The 18585-nt window shown below is 39.2% G+C and overlaps 1 protein-coding gene across 2 annotated transcripts in view; it reads left to right on the top strand.

Moving 5' to 3' along the window:
- Window positions 1–18585, top strand: part of PTPRQ (protein tyrosine phosphatase receptor type Q) — a 251561-nt gene that overhangs the window by 11044 nt on the left and 221932 nt on the right. For both annotated transcript variants that reach the window (XM_075551228.1, XM_075551227.1), the window contains one exon: window positions 17488–17557. In XM_075551228.1, coding sequence (XP_075407343.1) covers window positions 17488–17557 — 70 coding nt within the window. The remainder of the gene's footprint in view (window positions 1–17487; window positions 17558–18585) is intronic.

Below are 18585 nucleotides of genomic sequence, written 5' to 3'. Positions count from 1 at the left end.
TTTTAATCCTGTAGGGAAACCTCTGCACACCCTATACCACACTTTACCCATCATTGCCGACCTTTACTCTGTTCAAATGTATGTTACAATTCACAGGAGTGCACGGCTTGGCACATTTGTTATATTTTGTATAGATAACACAAAGGGGATGTTGCTAATTACTTTATATATATTAAAGGGGTGTTGCTAATTACTTTATGTATATGATTCAAGTTAATGTTCCAAATAGGCCTGTGGCTGAGATATATTATTATTCCTGTTTTAAAGACAAGGAAAATGTGACTTAGAACAGCTAAGCAAATTGCCCAAACCAGTCTTCTAGGGATTAGTTGAGTTTAATTTGAAAACAAATAGCCTAACTTCAATTATGGCACTTGTAACTGCTTAAGATTCCTATCTGTAAGTTACCATGGTGCTAAGACCTAAATCTGCCTTTACCTTTCCATGAAGGGGGTATCACCAAATCCTCTTTTAGCTCTTGATCTAAATATCCACCAGGTTATATCCAGAGTAAGAGCCTAGATTTTATTAATACAGATTGATATAACACCATCAATCTACTGAGCTGTCACTGGTTCGGCCCCACTTAGGAGAGGGCAATTACACATGATAATACAGAGAATGGATATCATTAGAAGTTTGGATGGGGGTAAGGTGGTAAAAATAGAACTATCTATATAGATATACATATAGATAGAGCTATATGCATGCAAACCCCAAAACCAAATCTGTTGCCATTGAATTGATGAATGAATCCTATAGAACAGAGTAGGCTGCCCCTATGGGCTCCCGAGCCTACAAATCTTCTAGGAATAGAGAGCCTCAAGTTTTCCCAAAAAGGTGACTGGTGGTTTCAAACTGCTGGTTTTGTTGTTATCAGCCCACTGAGTAAGCTACCCTACCTGTGCCAGCAGTGTGTGTGTTTGCTGTTTGCTGTTTTCCAATGAGCTGACTTCTTACCAATCAGCAGCTAGACTTCTGGTCATTTTCCCAATAAAATATAAGTAATATATTTCCTTAATATGTTCAATTATATAATGTGTGTGTCACATATATTATAAACACATGTTAATATACATATGCTATAATATATCCTTATATTATTATTGTGTATATATAACATGTACCCTTTGTATCAAGTAAATATGTTACTTATATTTTAGTAGGAAAATGACCGGAAGTCTGGCTGCTGATTGGTAAGAAGTTAGCTCATAGAAAAACATTGAGAGTCTCCTTTTGGTATCCTGATTTTGTAGTCATCCTAAGACTAGAGAATATTCTGGTTTGGGTTCAGGTACCTGGTAAAGTCCTAAGATTTCTCTGTATATGTCTTAGAATATCTCCCATCCAAACGTCAGGTGCTTTTCCACAGCATGACTCCAATGCTTTATTTTTTTGTATGTCTTTTTATTTTGTTTTGTTTTGTGATCTGTTAGCACAGAGGCTCATAATCCCAGATTTTCCACATAGTTTACAAATCAAGAGCTTTTGCACCTATGAAAGGAGAATGCCTCGTTTCTCTTCCTGGAGTGGCTGGTCGGTTTGAACAACTGACTTTCCCTTACAAGAGGGCTCCTGAAATAGGTGTTAAAAGATTGTATCCGATGCTTTTTCTGCAACAATTGAAATGATCCTGTGGTTTTGTTCTGTGTTTATTTAAGTAGTGGATTTCATGGTTTGATTTTCTAATGTTGAGCTATTTTTCCATACTCGGTATGAAGTGTGTTTAGCCATCATATATTATTTTATACTTGCTGTAGAATTCTATTGCCTAGGGTTTTATTGTTAATATTTGAATCTATACTAATGAAGGATAATGTTCTCTAATTTTCCTTTTTAGTGGTACCTTTGCCTGGCTGTAGTGTCAGGGTTAGATGGCTTCATAGAATGAATTAGGGAGTTTTTCTTCCTTTTCTATGTTCTGGAATAGTTGGAATAGGATTGATGTCAACTTTCCCTGAGTTTTTTTGTAGAATTACCTAATGAAGCTATTTGTGCTGTATTTTTTGTTGTTTTGTGATTACTTACGTTATTTTCCTAGGGGCAGGCAAAGTGTCTCTGAAAGCGGGTCTATCTCTGTTTTGTGTTGTAGTAATTTTCTTCATAAATCTCTGTTGTTTTCTTGTAATGCTCATGTCATTGTTAATTTTATTACATTCATTTTCTCATAGTTTTCCTTGGTTAATTTGCACAATGGTTTGTCTATGTTTTTGTCTTTGTTTTAAATACTCTCAAAATTTAACTTCTAAATCTTGTTGATTCTATTCTCTCCTGTATTTTGTTCACATATGTCTACTTATATTTGCATTATGTCCTCCCCCCTCCACTCCCGTGACCATGGGTTTCTTTTGTTGTTCTTTTTCTGTTTGTTCAAGTAATAAGACCAAGCTATTGATGTGAACTCTCCTTTGAGCACAGTTTAACTTGTTTCTTAAAGGGTTGTTTTGTTGTATTTTCATTCTCATTTAATTCTAGGGCTTATAAAAATACCACTTTTATTTCCTTCTATTACCCAGTCATTTTTAATCAGAATAATATAATTTTCCATGTATTTTGTTTTTAAAAAAATTCTTTGTTGTTGATTTCTAATTCTATAGCATTGTGATTGTGTTAGTCCAGGTTGACTAGAGAAAGGAATCCAGGGGGACTCAGACAGGAGGGGGTAACAACAACAAGAAAAACGAGAAAACGCTTCATTGGGCAAAGCTTTCATAGTACACAGCTTTCCCTTTAGGAGAGTATGGAGCAACGGACTCTGAGTTAGTGCACCCTGTGGCATCGCCTGGCAAGTTTTCTATGGTCACAGTGTGTGGTGGTTACATAATCTGTTGTCAACTTGAGACTTAAGAATGAAGGAGTGGAGTTTAGTCTGTCCATCAAGTCACTTCCTGATGCCCTCATTTGAAACCTCTAAAGAGATAAACAGCTTGCTAGAAGTGGGGCACTCGCTCCCTGTGAGACATTCCTGGTCACAAGACACATGGAGCTATCTAGAGGCCTGGTGCTGGAGGAGCCACGTGGAGACCCATGGCAGCATTGAGATACTCACCCCTCCACTGAATCCACAAGACTTTTTACCCACTGGCCAGTGATGGCCTTGGAGAAAGTCTGAAGGGACCCAGACTTTTCTCCAAGGCCATCACTGGTGATGAGACAGTGTTCATTATTAAGACCCCAAAAGCAAACATCAAGCCAATGGAAGCTGTCATCGTCACCTTGCCCAAAATAAGCTCTTCAATTGAAACTAAAGATCAAGATGATGATCGTTTGTTTTGATGTGAGGGGGATAGTGAATTTGGAGTTTGTCCCACCAGGTCATACTATTAATCAAGCTTTCTATTTAAGTTTCTGAAAAGATTTCATAACTTGTGTGATGAAAAAGGGGCATGATTTGTGGCAGGTGGGGGACTGGTCTTGCCACTATGACAATGAACCTGCTCACACAGCTATCTCAGTGGGCCAATTTTTGGCAAAAAAAACCAGCATGTCTCTTGCTCCAACACCTTAATCACCAGACCTCACTCCGTGCAACTTCTTTTTGGTTCTGCTAATGCAGAGGGACATGAATGGACTATGATTGGATGACATGGAAGAGGTGAAGAGAAAATGAAGGAGGTGCTGTCACCCATCCAAAGAGATGAGTTTGAAAAATATGTTTCCAAGAATGGAACTGTAGGTTTGACCAATGAATTAAGTATAAGGGCGAGTTCTTTGAAGGAGCTAAGGTTGTTTTGTAAAAAAAAAAATTAAATGCATAGCTTTGAAATAATAATTTCTTTTTTTGGAAGAGCTTTATATCAAGGAGTAATTGGATATAAAAAAAAAACAAACAAACAACACCCCAGCCCAGTCCTGAACAAGTCCGTAAGTCTAATATTAGCCTATAAGTCCAATATTACTCCATAAATCCCTCTTCAGACTCACAGAGCCACATGCAATGATGCAGAATGCAGGAAGGTCACAGGCCAGTGGGTGAAAGTCTTATAGATCCAATGGCAGTGGATGTATCTCTGGGCCTCTGACTGCCATCTCTGTGCCTCAACGTGACTTGTCAACAGGAAGATGAATTAGAGAGAGAATGGATCCCCATAGTTTGTCTCTGCATGGCTTGTCAACATGAAAGCAAAGGCAGAGGGAGAGGGACTGGGAGGAGAGAGAGAGAGAGAGAGAGAGAGAGAGAGAGAGAGAGAGAGAGAGAGAGAGAGAGACCACCTTTTGTGATGGCAGAATCAAGAGAGAGGAAGTTTCCAGAATATTCAGGAGAAGGCCATGCCCATTAGGAGGCATCATCAGGCTGTGACCTGATTGACAGGTGGACTCCACCTCTAGATTTATTTATCAAGTTAACATGAAATTATGTAATTATCACCATGTTCAAACAAGATATTTTGTCATTCATATTTTAGAATATGTGGAAGCTTGCTGTGTGACCTAAAATATAGTCTAATTTGGTAAATGATCCATATGCTCTAGAGAAGAATGCTTATTGTGTTAATCCTTAATAACATGTTCTGTTTACATCGAAGAGGTCAAATTGGTTGATTATGCTATTAAAATCTGTGTCTTTGAGGAGTTCCTTTCTAATTCTGTCCTTTGTCAAGCACAATGTGTTAAACTCTCTACTATTAACATAGTACTGCTCTTTTCTCTGTTCAGTTTTGCCAGAGTTTGTTGAATGTGTTTTGTAGCTCTGTCACTAGATAGGTAACATCTTATTAGGGTTATGCCCTTTCAGTGGAGTAACCTGTTAATCAATATATAGTTCCCTTCCTTGTCTCTTATGATTGGGGCTTGATTTAAAGTTTATTTTTTCTAGGACTGAAAAAACATATGAATGGACAATATTTTTAAAGTCTATTCTTCCACTCTCTCTGGACTGATGCATTTAAATCATTTACATTTAAAGATATTGTCAATATATTAATTTAATGGTATTTTTTTAGTGTGTGTATGTGTGTAGTGTTAAGAATTTCTTTGTTACACTTAATTCTCCATGCTGATCTTTTATTTTTTAATTTCCTTTCACTTAGTTCATTTTTGTTGACTTTGTATTTATTGACTCATATTTTCTGAGCTAAAATTAATACATCATTCAATTCAATAGTTCAGTCATATTAAGAAGGGCTGTGTAATCATCATCTTAATCGGCTTTGGTGTCTTTTCTATTTTCTTTTATAAATTGGTGTTGATTCCCCATTTTCCCTCCGCTCTCCTTCCAAATACCCAAATAATCATCATCTCCATTGCTGTCTTCAGCATCCATCAGCAATGACCACATGACACCAATAGAGACCTTAATCTAAGAGAAAGCAGAGCCCATTGAAATTTTAGAACAATTTCACACTGAGTCCATACGGAGATCGAATTACAAGATGTTACATTCCATAATAAGTAGTTGCTAAAATCCACTTTAAAAATGTGCTTCGTATGAGATGTGGGTTGTTGATGGTCCCAGTCTCTGTGCCTGGAGATTCAGAGGCTCATCTCATGTAGGGAGCCAGCAAGTGGGCTACTGCAACCATCTCTAGCTTTCCTCCAACTGGCGTATAAGACTTCAGTGCTGCTACCATTCCCTCTTCAGAGTTGGATCATATTGTTAGCTAACTTTAGATCACACAGGCTGGTGTGTTTCTATCATGTGGACTTCGTTTACTCCCCATTTAGATGACTTCTTGGGGTGAGGTAAGTCTTTAGAATCCTAGATGCTGTTTTGCATGATAGCTGGGCACCATCAGTTTTCGTCACCATACTTTGCTAAGGGACCCATGTCTTCAGTGATTTCTTTCATGAGGGCAAGTCTCATGCAGGGTCATATTGTAAGAACTAATTGTCCTGATTATAGGGCTATGATAAGGGAGAGCTCAAAATCCATTCTTATAATCGTTGTTTTTATGAGCTGCTGATTTGATTTTAGGGATATCATTGCCATTTTATTGTAATACATCCTAAATCATCCCTGTGAATTTTAATGCAACCCTGTTGATAGTAACTTTATTTTAGAAAAATTCCATGTTTGAGCAAATATTTCATACATGTGTAGGGTCTATCAGACTTCATTACATGAATAGTTAGTTTATATATCTCCAAGATGTGCATGGCTGGCTACTATATGTTGTGAGGGTTGGAGATAGAACAGTACTTTAATAACCCTCATCTGTGAAGGCAGTGTTGTCTCATAGACTAACACTCTTTGCATAAAGGTGGAGGGAGCCAGACAAGAAAAAAGCAAATATATGTTGGTCCATGCTCACCATTCTTTAACCTTAGGATAATGATAGTTCATTTCATCTTTGATTAGTGTATTTCAGTTTAAAGTTTGAAGGGGTATTTCCATTCCTCAGTTCTGTCATAAGTGCATTTAAGGTAAAGCCTAGTTCATTTAGTAGAGTTTCCAATCCGAATCCTCTGGTGTGGCCTACAAAGGGTGCTGTGTATCTCGGAAGCACAGAGTCTAATGCCCTCATTGTCAGTGGTGCATAGTTTGAGTTACTGGGAGTTAGTTAGCAAGTAGGTCATAAGTGCCCAATCAGGGAAAAAAAATATCAGATCTCTTGTCCTCTTGGAAAAGTGTTTTCACAATGGCTGGGTGCAACTCTCCCCACCCATTATTCACACTGCCATTGGCTCCCCTCAAGGCAGACAGGAGCCCTAAACACCTCTTGATGTAATCTCCCAATAAAGTTCACTGATTTCTCTTTTAGGGTTGTTTGTTAATTTGTGGGGGGACCTCAGAACACTGCTGTATTGTGGGTTTTAATTGGTCTGCTTCTCCCCCTAATATGGAAAACTGACGCAATCTGCACCGAGGCTGCATTTCTTGAGATGGTTTTGAGGTCTTCTTATAAGGGAATGACCTGTGTTTTATGGGAGCTAGGTCTATTCACTGACTCTTGGTTGGGGGCCTAAATGATTTTTTACGTAACCTGGGAACTGAAGCCTGCCTTTGTGTTGGTGTTTATTCTTACAGTAGTGGACTCATTAAGTGTTTACCCTTTTGCAATTGACTAACTTCACCCAGCAGAATGGTTTCCAGGTCTCTCTATGTCATGATTATGTCACAGGTTCAACCGTTTATTAGGAATGCATAGGAGTCCAATGTGTGTATGTAGCAGAGGTTCTTTGTCCATTCTTCAATTGATGGAAATTGCGGCTATTCACAGCTTGTTGCTAATGTAAATTGTGTTGCTATGAACATGGGAAGGTGTAGGTATATTTGTGTTCTTTTTCTTGCTTTATTGAGGTGTATGCCCAGCGGAGAAATTTCTGGGTTGCATAAGGAGCCCTGGTGGCATACTGGCCATGTGTTCGGCTGCCCACTGCAAGGTCAGGAGTTCAAAACCACCTTAAAAAAAAACGGAAGAAAGACGAGGTTTCTACTCCCTTAAAGAGTTACAGTCTTGGTAACTCACAGGGCCACCCTGCCGTATGGTTACAATGAGTCAGCATCAACTTGATGGCAGGGAGGGGTTTATTTTATTTTATTTTAATAAGTCCCAGTCTATTTTGTCTTCCGTGGTCTGTGCTTCCTTTATTAGACTTGCTATTCTGTTTATGCCTTGTAATGGGGTCCTTAAATTTGTCCAAATTTTCTCCTTATTGATCCTTACAGCTTTGGGGTTTATGTTCAGGTCTCTAATTCTTCTTGAGTTCATGACTTTACATGAGGTGAGGTGTGGGCCCGGTTTCATTCTGCATCTTCAAACAGTGAGAGTTTCCATTCTCCTTTCCCTATTTGCATTCCCCTGATATTTTTCGTATTGCCTAATGCTTCTGTTGTCTAATGGTTATGCTTTGAAACATTGTCAAATACTGAATACCCAAGTAAAGGAAGCAGAACATTGTCAGAACTACTGCCAGGGATGGGTCCCTCAGGTCCCAAGATACTTGAGATAGGACTGAAGAGGACCTGATTTCTTGCATGGGAGTTGGTCAGGGTGATGGATGGGAGATAAAGCCTGTTGGGCTGGAGCTGTCTGCTGGTGGGTCACTACTCAAGATAAAGAGAAGGAGTTAAACAAATCTCTAATGGTTGGAACTTGGGTTGTGCAAAGTATGAATTTGGGAAAATTGTAAGTGGTCAAAAATGAAACAGAACACATGAAGATTGATATCCTAGGCATTAGTGAGCTGAAATGACTGGTAGTAGCCATTTGGAATCAGAAAATTATATGAGGTATTATGCCAGGAGTAATAAGATTAAGAGGCATGGCATTCATAGTCAGAAAGGATCTTGCTGAATCCATAATGAAGTACAATTCTGACTTTGGTAGGATTATATCTACTTACTTTCAAGGAAATCCATTCCATACAGACACTATTCAAGTGTATGTACCAATCATGAAAGGTAATGATGAAAAAAATGAAAGAATTCTCTCGATGACTGTGGTTGGATATTAATCAAACATGCAATCAAGACGCTTTGATAGTTTTGGGTGATTAGAATGCAAAAGTTTCAAACAAAGAGGAAGGGGCAGTAGGTGGAAAATATGGACTTGGTGATAGAAATGAAGCTGGAGAGCATATGATAGAATTTTGCAAAACGAATACCTTTTTTCAACAACACAAAAGACTTCTTTTTACACGTGGACTTTCGCAGAATGAATACACAGAAACCAAATTTACTACATCTGTGGGAAAGCACGATGGAGAAGTTCAACATCAGCAGCTAAAACTAGACCAGGGTCCTACTGTGGAACAGATCATCAATTGCTCATATGTAAGTTCAGGATTAAACTGACGAAAATTAAAACGAGCCTGAAAGAGCCAGAGCCAGTAACAGTCACATAAGTATAAAGAGAGATTTATATCAAGAAGTAATTATATATCAAGAACACATCCCAGCCCAGTCCAACTCAGTCCATATGTTCGATATTAATCCAAAAGTCCCCCTTCAAACTCACGCAGCCACATGCAATGGTGCAGAACATAGGAAGTTCACAGGCCGGTGTGTACTACATGACACAGATCTGAGATCAGTGGGAACAAGGCAGGACTCTGGCAGCTCCCCGGTGGCCAGCGAGCAGGAGAGTCAAGGCAGAGAGCGAGTGGGAGGTTCCTTGGGCCCTCTTCATGAGAAGGCCATACCCCCAAGGAGGCACCATGTTATGACCTGGTTGACAGATTGAATACAACCCGGACACTTTAAAATAACTTCTTCAATTCAGTTTAGTTTAGATATGTCAAGGTTGGCAGCATAGGAGGGCTGACTGTGTCCGGTGACCTGGCAGGGCTGGAGCTCTCTCTTATCACCTGTCTCTGCATGGGGGAGCAACGATGGCAGTATCATTCAAAATCTCTTCCCACTGGCTGTGTATGACAGCTTAGGTCAGCTTGGGCAGCAATTGGCCAGGATCTGTCATAGATCAGGAAGCAAAGAGTGGACATTGGTGCTGGTCAGGAAGATGTGGTAGGTATATTAAGCGAGTGGATGGGGAAATGGGAATCTGAGGGGGAAAGTACCCTTTTACAAAGGGCTGGGGCACATTGGCAGGCAGGTTGCAGGGGTGTTGTTGGAGGGCTCCGAATCCCGTGGAGGTTGGGTAACTAGATGGGGTGGGGTCATTGCAGCCGTCCACTACTACTTGGCAAAGAGCTAAAAAGGAGAATGACAGGTAAGGCTTGGTGAGAGAGTGGGGTAAAGGAGGAGCTCAACTGCAATCTCGGGCTTTAAGGGCTGCAGGAACATGGCACTTTGTTCTTATAGTCACCAGGAGTGTGGGGAAAGGGCAAGTCCACTCTTCATATCACTTATAAAATTATCTGGGAAATTCCCATAGTTTGGAGTCATCAATTGGGACCCGGATACATCCAAGTGCAAGTAGTGGGGAGTGCAACTTGTAGCCCAGGTGGATGAAGATGTGGAGTCTATTGCTTCATGAACTCTGCCCACCCAGTGGTCAAGAACTACAATTCTTAAGTAACACCGACTCTGGATCCTAACTCCCTCTTTTCTCTGTGGAAATCAGAATCCCAAGGAGTCTCACCCTCCCTATGTCTTTACTCCTTAGATCTGTACTGGGTTCAGCTAACATTCATTTCTTTTGGTATGTCTACTCAGTTTCTTTGCTTATAGGGGATTCTGTGAAAATGCTTTTTATGTTTTCATTGGGATTGGTATCATGGTTACACACTCGGCTGTGATCCATATGGTGAACAGTTTGAAACCACAAGCAGCTCCAGGGGAGCACGACTGGGCTTTCTAGTCTTGTAAATAGTTACAGTCTTAGAAAGCCACAGGAGATCACTGTGAATCAACATTGGCTTGATGGCAGTGAGTTGGGTTTGGGTTTGGTATGTCTTGATCAAACATGCCATCACATGCTTGGTAATTATTGGCAATTGGGTACAAGAGTTGGAACCAAAGAGAAAGGTTCAGAATTGGGAAATATTGGCATTGGTGATAGCAGCAGTCAAGCATAGGACATGTTGCCTTCGGTACATCTGCTGCACAAGTCCTCTTTAGAGGGTTGAAGAGCAAAGATAGTCCATTGAGGACTAAGGTGCACCTGTCCTAAGCCATGGTATTTTCAATCACCTCATATGTGAAAATGGACATTGAATAAAGAATACTGAAGAAGAATCCTAGCATTTAAATTGTGGTGCTGGAGACGAATATTGAAAATACCATCGAGCGCTAAACGGACAAACAGAGCTGTCCTGGACAAAGTGTGGCCCGAGTGCTCCTTATCGGTAAGGATGGAAAGACTTCATCCTACATACTTTGGACACGTTGTCAGGAGAGACAAGTCCCTGGAGAAGAAACACATGCTTGATGACGTAGGGAGCAGTGAAGGAGAGGCAGGTCCTTGAGGATCTGGAGTGACACGGTGACTACAGGATGGGCCCAAGCAGGGAACGACTGTGTAGGTGGCATAGATGAAAGAATGTGATGGAGTCATTACTTGTATCTTTCTGTCTAGCATGTCTTGCTCAAAAAGCAAGATGGGCAATATAGAGTCCCAATCAAGGGAGGAGGGAAGTTGAATTAAACACAAGAAATGCCTCTAGAGCAAAGACCTGTAGATGACACTCCTGGAATCCTGGCCACCAAGAGGAAGGATAAAACATTGAATCGGGAAGTACTGGGCAGGGGGTGGGGGTGAGGGAAATAGGGAGCTAACAACAACGAATGCATGTAGAAAATAATCTGAAACTGAGTGGGGTAATGGTTACTGATATTTTAATATAATTGAACGTGTGTGAGGTCTATGTCAATAAAACTGTCTTCTAAAGAACTGAATAAAAATGTAAGAATTATAATGAACAGTTTTAATGGCAATCATAATGCTCAATCACTGTGAGTTTATGTGAAATTCTAGATGGAAAACCAGTCTGCAGAAATGCTCACAGATATAGTGTGCTGTTGTACATTAAATTGCCTCAATTTAGGGAGTTTGAAGTTTTTAACATAACCGATTGGATCCTGGAGCTCTAATTCATCATGAATGTCACCAGGACAGGTCCATGAATGCGACTTGTTTTCTTCTGGGCACTTTGAGGCTTAGTACCTACTTGTGTGATGATAGGTTGATTAAACACAGTAGGCGGACTAATAAGTAAAATAGGTCTAGGAGAATATCTGTTGCTCTCACTCTCTCTCTTAAAAAAAATCAATTTTTGAGTACTCATACAACTCTTATCACAATCCAAACATTTATCCATTGTGTCAAGAATATTTGTACAGATGTTACCATCATCATTTTCAAAACATTTTATTTCTACTTGAGCACTTGGTATCAGTTCCCAACCCCACTCCCACTCCCAACCCATCTCCCTTCCTCATTAACCCTTGATAATTTATCATTTTTTTTCACATCTTACACCGACTGCTAGCTCCCTTCACCCATTTTTCTGTTATCCATCCCTTTGGGAGGGGGTTGTACATAGATTATTGTGATTGGTTCCCCTTTCTCCTGCCACCTTTCCCTTACTTTCCTGATGTTGCTACTCTCATTATTGGTCCTGAGGGGTTTATCTGTTCTGAGTTCCCTGTGTTTCCAGCTCTTATCTGTACCCATGTACATCCTCTGGTCTAGCCAGATTTGTAAGATAGAATTGGGATCATGATAAGCAGGTAGGGGGAGCATTAAAAAACTAGAGGAAAGTTGTAAGTTTTGTCGGTTTTATACTGCACCCTAACTGGCTTGTCTCTTCCTAGTGATCCTTCTGTAAGGGAATGTCCAATTGTCTACAAATGGGCTTTGGGTCTACCTCTGCAGTCCCCCTCATTCACATTGATATGATTTTTTGTTCTGGGTCTTTGATAACTGATACCTGATCCCATCGATACCTCATGATCACACAGGATGGTGTACTTCTTTTTTTTTTTTTTTTTAGGATGGTGTACTTCTTCCATGTGGGCTTTGTTGCTGCTCAGCTAGATGGCCGCTTATTTATTTTCAAGCCTTTAAGACCCCTTATGCTATATCTTTTGATAGCTGGACACCATCAGCTTTCTTCACCACATTTGCTTGTGCACCCAGTTTGTCCTCAGTGATCATGCCATGCTAGGTTGTTTTTGTGTTTAGGGAGTATTTTAGTAGAGGCCCAATGTCTATCCACTACCTTAATACTTAGCATATATATGTACATAGATCTATTTCCCTATCATTATATATAAATATATTACATATATATGCCTGTATTTAGATATCTATAAGTGTCCTTTGCCTCCTAGTTCTTTCCTCTATTTCTTTTTACTTTCCTCTTGTCCCACTATCCTGTTTGGCCTTCATTTGGGTTTCAGTAATTTTTCTTGGCTATATTGCCCTTTATCAAGCCCCACCGGGCATCCTATGCCCTCCTCACCATTGATTTTAGATCACGTGTGTTCCTTTTTCCCTGGGTTTGTTGAAAACTCCCTTAGTTTCCCCCACCTCCCCATCTCCCATATCCCGCCCCCCCAATTATCAGTCCTATTGTTTTCTTTGGATTGTTTATCCTGCTTATATTATCTAGATAGACATGCAGAGATGATAATAAACACAAAAACAAGACAGAGCAAAACAAAACAGCAAACGGAAAGAAAAGAAAACAACAATGAAAACAAAAAACAACAACCAAAAAATAGAAAAGCCTATAAATTGTTGGTTGACATTTAGGAGTGTTTGAATCTGATGGGGTGCCACGCCCTAGCCCCAAAGTATTCCCTGGGGACTTCCTTGCTCTGCTCCCCTTGCTACTCTGTTGCACACCCTTAGTGTTTCACCCCGTTGTGGTGGGGTCAGATTGGGCACAATCCCCACACTGTGTCTCCAGTGCTTTCCCCACAACAATATGGATCAGTGAGGGATGTCGTGTATTGGGTGGGGCTGGTCCTATGGTCCTCTCTGTGCATTGAGTGCTCTGAGCAGGAATATCATCCTTGGGGCTTGGTGGGGCAGGATATATTCCACTCTCTCTCCTTCTGTCTTTGTTTGCTTCTCTATGCTCTCATCAGAGATGCCCCTCTCCCTGAGCTATAGCTTCAGTGCTGTCTTCTGAAGTGCATTCTTCTCGGGGAGAAGGGGTGGGTGTCCACGTCGTTGGGAGATCATTCCTCATTTTGTGTTACCTTTTTTGGGAATAGATATGAATATACATTCCTTCTAGTCAGTTGACTAGGATACCCACTTTCTTGGCATAGATTAATGTGCATTTCCAGAGCTTCAGTAGTTTGTTGAAATATGTCAATGAGTATATTCCATTAGTTCCTGGAGTCTTGTTGTTCATAAATGCTTTCAGTGTAGCTTGGGCTTCTGCCTTCTATAGTATCTTGTTCAGTTGCATTCTGCATCATTCAATATTTTGCCCATGACATCGATCATTAAATGTCATTAAATTCTGACTCATGCTGACCTTTAGAATAGGATCAAACTACTTACGTGGGTTTTCAATATTGTAACGATGGCAGTAGACTGACTCCTCCTTCAATCTTATAACTCAAGGCTATTCTTTCTCCAATGCTTTCAGCTTCAGATAAGTTGAGTGTTCTTCTTTTTGGCTTTCTACCTTTAGGTCTTTGCACATTTCATTACAATACCCTACAATGCTCTCAAACTGCTTTTTGAAAATTTCTGTTCACATCTTTTACTTCAACATTACTTCCATTTGCCTTAGTTACTCTACAATTGAAAACAAGTTTCACAATCTTTTCTAACATCCACTTTGGTTTTTTTTTCTTTCTTCCCTTTATTTTTAACAACCTTTTCATCATGTATGATGTTCTCAGTTCAAAACTCATCAAGGATTTGGTCAAAAGTGATGAGTTAATCAAATCTGTTTTTGAAATGTTTTCAAAATTCAGGTGGGATATACTCAAGTCATATTTTGGCTGTCATGGACTTTTTAAAAATCATCTTACAGCTTTCAACCTGAACATGAACATGAGCAATTGATGGTCTATTCCACAGTTGATCTCTGATCTTGGCTGATGACATTGAACTTCTCCATTGTGCATTCCCATAGAACTAGTCTATTTGATTTCTACATACTCCATCTGGCAAAGTCTATTTGTAATGTAATTTATGTTGTTGGGGGAAAATATATTTGAAATGAAGAAGTCATTAGTCTTGCAAAACTCTATCGTGCTAGCTCCAGCTTTGTTTCTATCACCAAGACCATGTTTTTCAACTATTCACCTTCCTCTTTGTTTCCAACTTTCACATTCCAATGATCATTAAATATTAATGCATCGTGACTGATGTTTGATCAATTTCAGACTGAAAAAGTTGGTAGAATTTTTCAGTTTCTTCAACTCTAACTTTAGTGGTTTGGGTGTAACATTGAATAATATTAGTGTTAATTTCACTTCCTTGTATGGATATTGCTATTATTATTTCATAAGAGCATTATTGTATGTAAGATATATATTAAAATGTTCCTTTTAACCATACATACAACCCCATTCCTCTTTGATTTCTCAGGCCTGACATAGTAATTCCTATGATTGCCTGACTCAGAATGGCTGTGCTGAAGTGAAATTTCTTATGATAGCTCTTCTGTCCATGTCTCAATAAGTACCAATGCATGGTTGGGCAGGACTATGCAAATGAACTATTAGAGAGGATTAGTCAATTTTTCCATTCTCTTGATTATAACAATGAACCATCTCAGAAGCAAGCATAGAGAAATCCATTTGATTTGATTTGGTACAGGGCAGACAAGCAGGGCCATCAAGGAAGAAGAGTCATCGTGGGGCACGTTTGAGATCTCTGTTTGAAATGGTAGAGGCCAGTACTAGAGGCAGCATCCAGGAGGACATTAAATAGAACAGTGGAGCAGCACTGAAATATTACAACTGTAAAGCAGGGCAGCAGGCTAACTTCCTGGCCCATGGACACAAAGGCCAAAGGGCCATGTGGATAAGAGGTTGAAAACTGGAGAGAGATTTCATTACTGGCTGACGTGTGGCGTTGCTGCAGACCAGTGACTGTAGTTACACTATGGCTGATCCTGACTTGTGGCAAGAGGCTTTGATCTGGTCAGGAGTTGGATTCTCCTTCTCCTAGAGAAGGGCAGCTATGCCCCTTTTAGATCACTTAATGGTCATAGCCACTAGCAATCCATTTCAGCCTAGGACAGTCCTCTTTTGGTGGCTCCCACTTCATTTTTGATGGCTTCCCATTTCCCTAGATGCCTACTTGTAAAAAAGGCAAACTCACTGCAGTTGAGTCAATTTCACCTTTTAGGGACCCTTGGACAGGACAAAACTGCCCCGGTGGGTTTCCAAGACTGTTACTCTTTGTATGAGTAAAAGCTGCATCTCTTTCCAAGAGTGGCTGGTGGTTTCAAACTTCTGACCTTGTAGTTAGCATTCCCATGTGAAACCACTGGGCCACCAGAGCTCCTAGTTAAAAAAAAAAAGTAAAGATATAAAAATTATCACCCCCCCCCCGCCAAAAAAAGGAGGAAATCGCCAAATACTACAAACTAGATGTGGGGACTTCAAAAAGCTTGTGTGAAAATTGAATGCAATGATAATGTATTTTTCCATGAACTCTTTGTAGTCCTTTCTTAAAAAGATACCTGGAACTCAGGAGGGCTTGATTTTTTTACCACAGCTAGGAGGCATGCTAGTGCCATAGTTAGACATGGGTTCTTAACCAGAACACTGACAGTTCAAACTCACCAGCTAGTCCTCTGGAGAAAGAAGAGGTTGTCTTCTCTTGTAAAGATTGACAGACTCAGAACCCTTAGGTAGGGCCACTGTGAGTCAGAGAAGACTGATGGCAGCAGGATTTGGTTAGGTTTATTCAATGATATAACTAGAAATAGACAATTTATACCATGCTTCCTTTTAAAATTACTTCTATTTTCATTAAACTTATATAAAATAATCTTTTTTAATTGAGAAGAACATCCATTACTCTGAAACAATTGTGCACATTTTACCTTCTGTTACTCCATTGCTAATATTTGGGATAGTATTGGATATTTCATTCATCATTCCAGAAAAAAACAAAAACAAAAACATTTTAATAGTAGACACACCTGTGACACTTCACTTTACACAAATTATGCTGCCACAAAACTATGGCTGTTATATTTCTGGTTTGTCTTTCACTAGAAGGTCTTCTTCTCTCTTCTCAAAGCTCAGGCATCATACAGAGCCAAATTCCCAATTGTACATTGTTCTCACTTATGACACTTTCTCTGCCTCTTCTATATATTTCTCTGCCTTGCTGTAGCCAGCATAATTTTCCATCTCTTCAGTTTCAGGGCACTTAGTCTAAATTATTAATTACACTTAATTATTTTCTCAAATATTTAACTAATTAAATTGCAAAGTTAGTTACTATATACATGGTCTCTTGTATTCATTATAAAATTATGAGTGAGCTTTTAAAAAGTTTGTGTGAAAATTCCATTATCTTTAAATTATATATTTTCCATGAACTTTTTGAAACTCCATTATAAAAATAATATCTGATGCAGAGTAGATGTAGTAAACACAGGTTGAAATTTGAAGATAAGCAGAACTTTAAGTCAATTCTGCTTCCACCACTCAGTCTTGTGTGATCTTGGACTAGTTACTTAACTTCTTTTGACTAGTTGTGTCATCTAAAAATGTTGACAATAATATATTTTGATTTATGAATAAAATGAGATATTTTAAACCCAAGATGATAATGGTACATTATACTTTGGTTCTGTGAATAAAATGAGATATTTTAAACCCCATATGATAATGGTATGTTATCTTTGGTTCTATGAATAAAATGAGACACTTAACAACTATACATGATTGCTTGGTACACAGCAGTTCCCACAAATAACTTATTACTATAAATGTTTGATTATTGTTTCCTATATAGAAATGGGGATAATCTATTGAATCAAATTATATACAAACATAGTTTTAAGAAATACTATGCCTTCTACATTGTGAATATTGTAGAATGGGAAAAAATACCATCAGTATCTACATAATAAAAATCAAAGTTTAATAATTTCAGATTTCACTTAGAGTGCAAACAGTTTGAACATAATTAATTTTTTAAATTCTAGGTTGCTGCTGAAAATACTGCTGGCATCGGAGTATTTAGTGACCCATTTCTCTTTCAAACTGCAGAAAGTGGTAATTTTCCAAAATCTTTTATAATAAAATAATGTAGTTTTAATTTTTCAGTTAAAATAAATTATGTTATAAACAAAATGAGACGTTAAAAACCATAACATTCTTAAGAACTTGGGCATTCAATTATTTTTAGAGCCTTTTGGATGGTTAATTTATTTATTAAAATATTTATTCTGGCTATAAAAGTAGCAAGAGTTATGTGAAAAATAACAAATATACAATGATCATTATCCATGTCCTAAGTGTGTAATAAAACAAAGACACTGTGTTTGCATTTTGGTGCACTTCAGTGTCTTCTTTTGGGGTCGTTGTTGTAGCTCATTAATGTATGTCTGTGTGACCGTGGTGTAGTGGTTATGCATTGGGCTACTAACCACAAGGTCATCAGTTCAAAATCACCAATCAGTGTGCAATCAGAAGATGAGGCTTTCTTCTTCTGTACACATTTACAGTCTCAGAAACCCACAAGGGCACTTCTACCCTGCCCTATACAGTCATGATGAGTCAGAATGAACTTGACGGCTGTGGGGCTTTAGTGCTTTAATGTGACTGTTAGGATCCCGTGTGACACAGTGAGGTGAACTGCGAACCACAGATCCCTCTGCCTCTCTGGAGAAAGAGAACACTGTCTACTCCTGTAAACATGTCCAGTGTCACAAGTTCTAAGGAGCTGTTGCACTTTGGACTGTTAGGTCGCTAGGAGTCTGACTTGATGAGTGATGGGATTAAGAACATGAAATAAAAATAAAGGAAAGAAAGACCAAAGTCATTGTCCAAAGAGATTCTGAAACTTGCTCTTGCCTGTAAAGAAAATGGAGGTGATGACGAAGTGAAACACTGAACAGAGAATTTCAAAGGGCCGCTTGGGAAAACCGAGTATTAGAACCAATGTGGAAAGACCTAGACTTAGGAAGCCAAAAGGGAAGAACAGACCAAGCATATCTGAAGCCGAAAGAACTGGGGTGAAAGCCCCGAGCTGTGCAACTGCAGGAGAATGTTGAAAGCTCCGCGGGCAAAGGAACACACAG

Source organism: Tenrec ecaudatus, chromosome 6 (genome assembly GCF_050624435.1).
Source record: "Tenrec ecaudatus isolate mTenEca1 chromosome 6, mTenEca1.hap1, whole genome shotgun sequence".
Taxonomy (NCBI): domain Eukaryota; kingdom Metazoa; phylum Chordata; class Mammalia; order Afrosoricida; family Tenrecidae; genus Tenrec; species Tenrec ecaudatus.
This window is presented reverse-complemented; position numbering and strand designations above follow the sequence as displayed.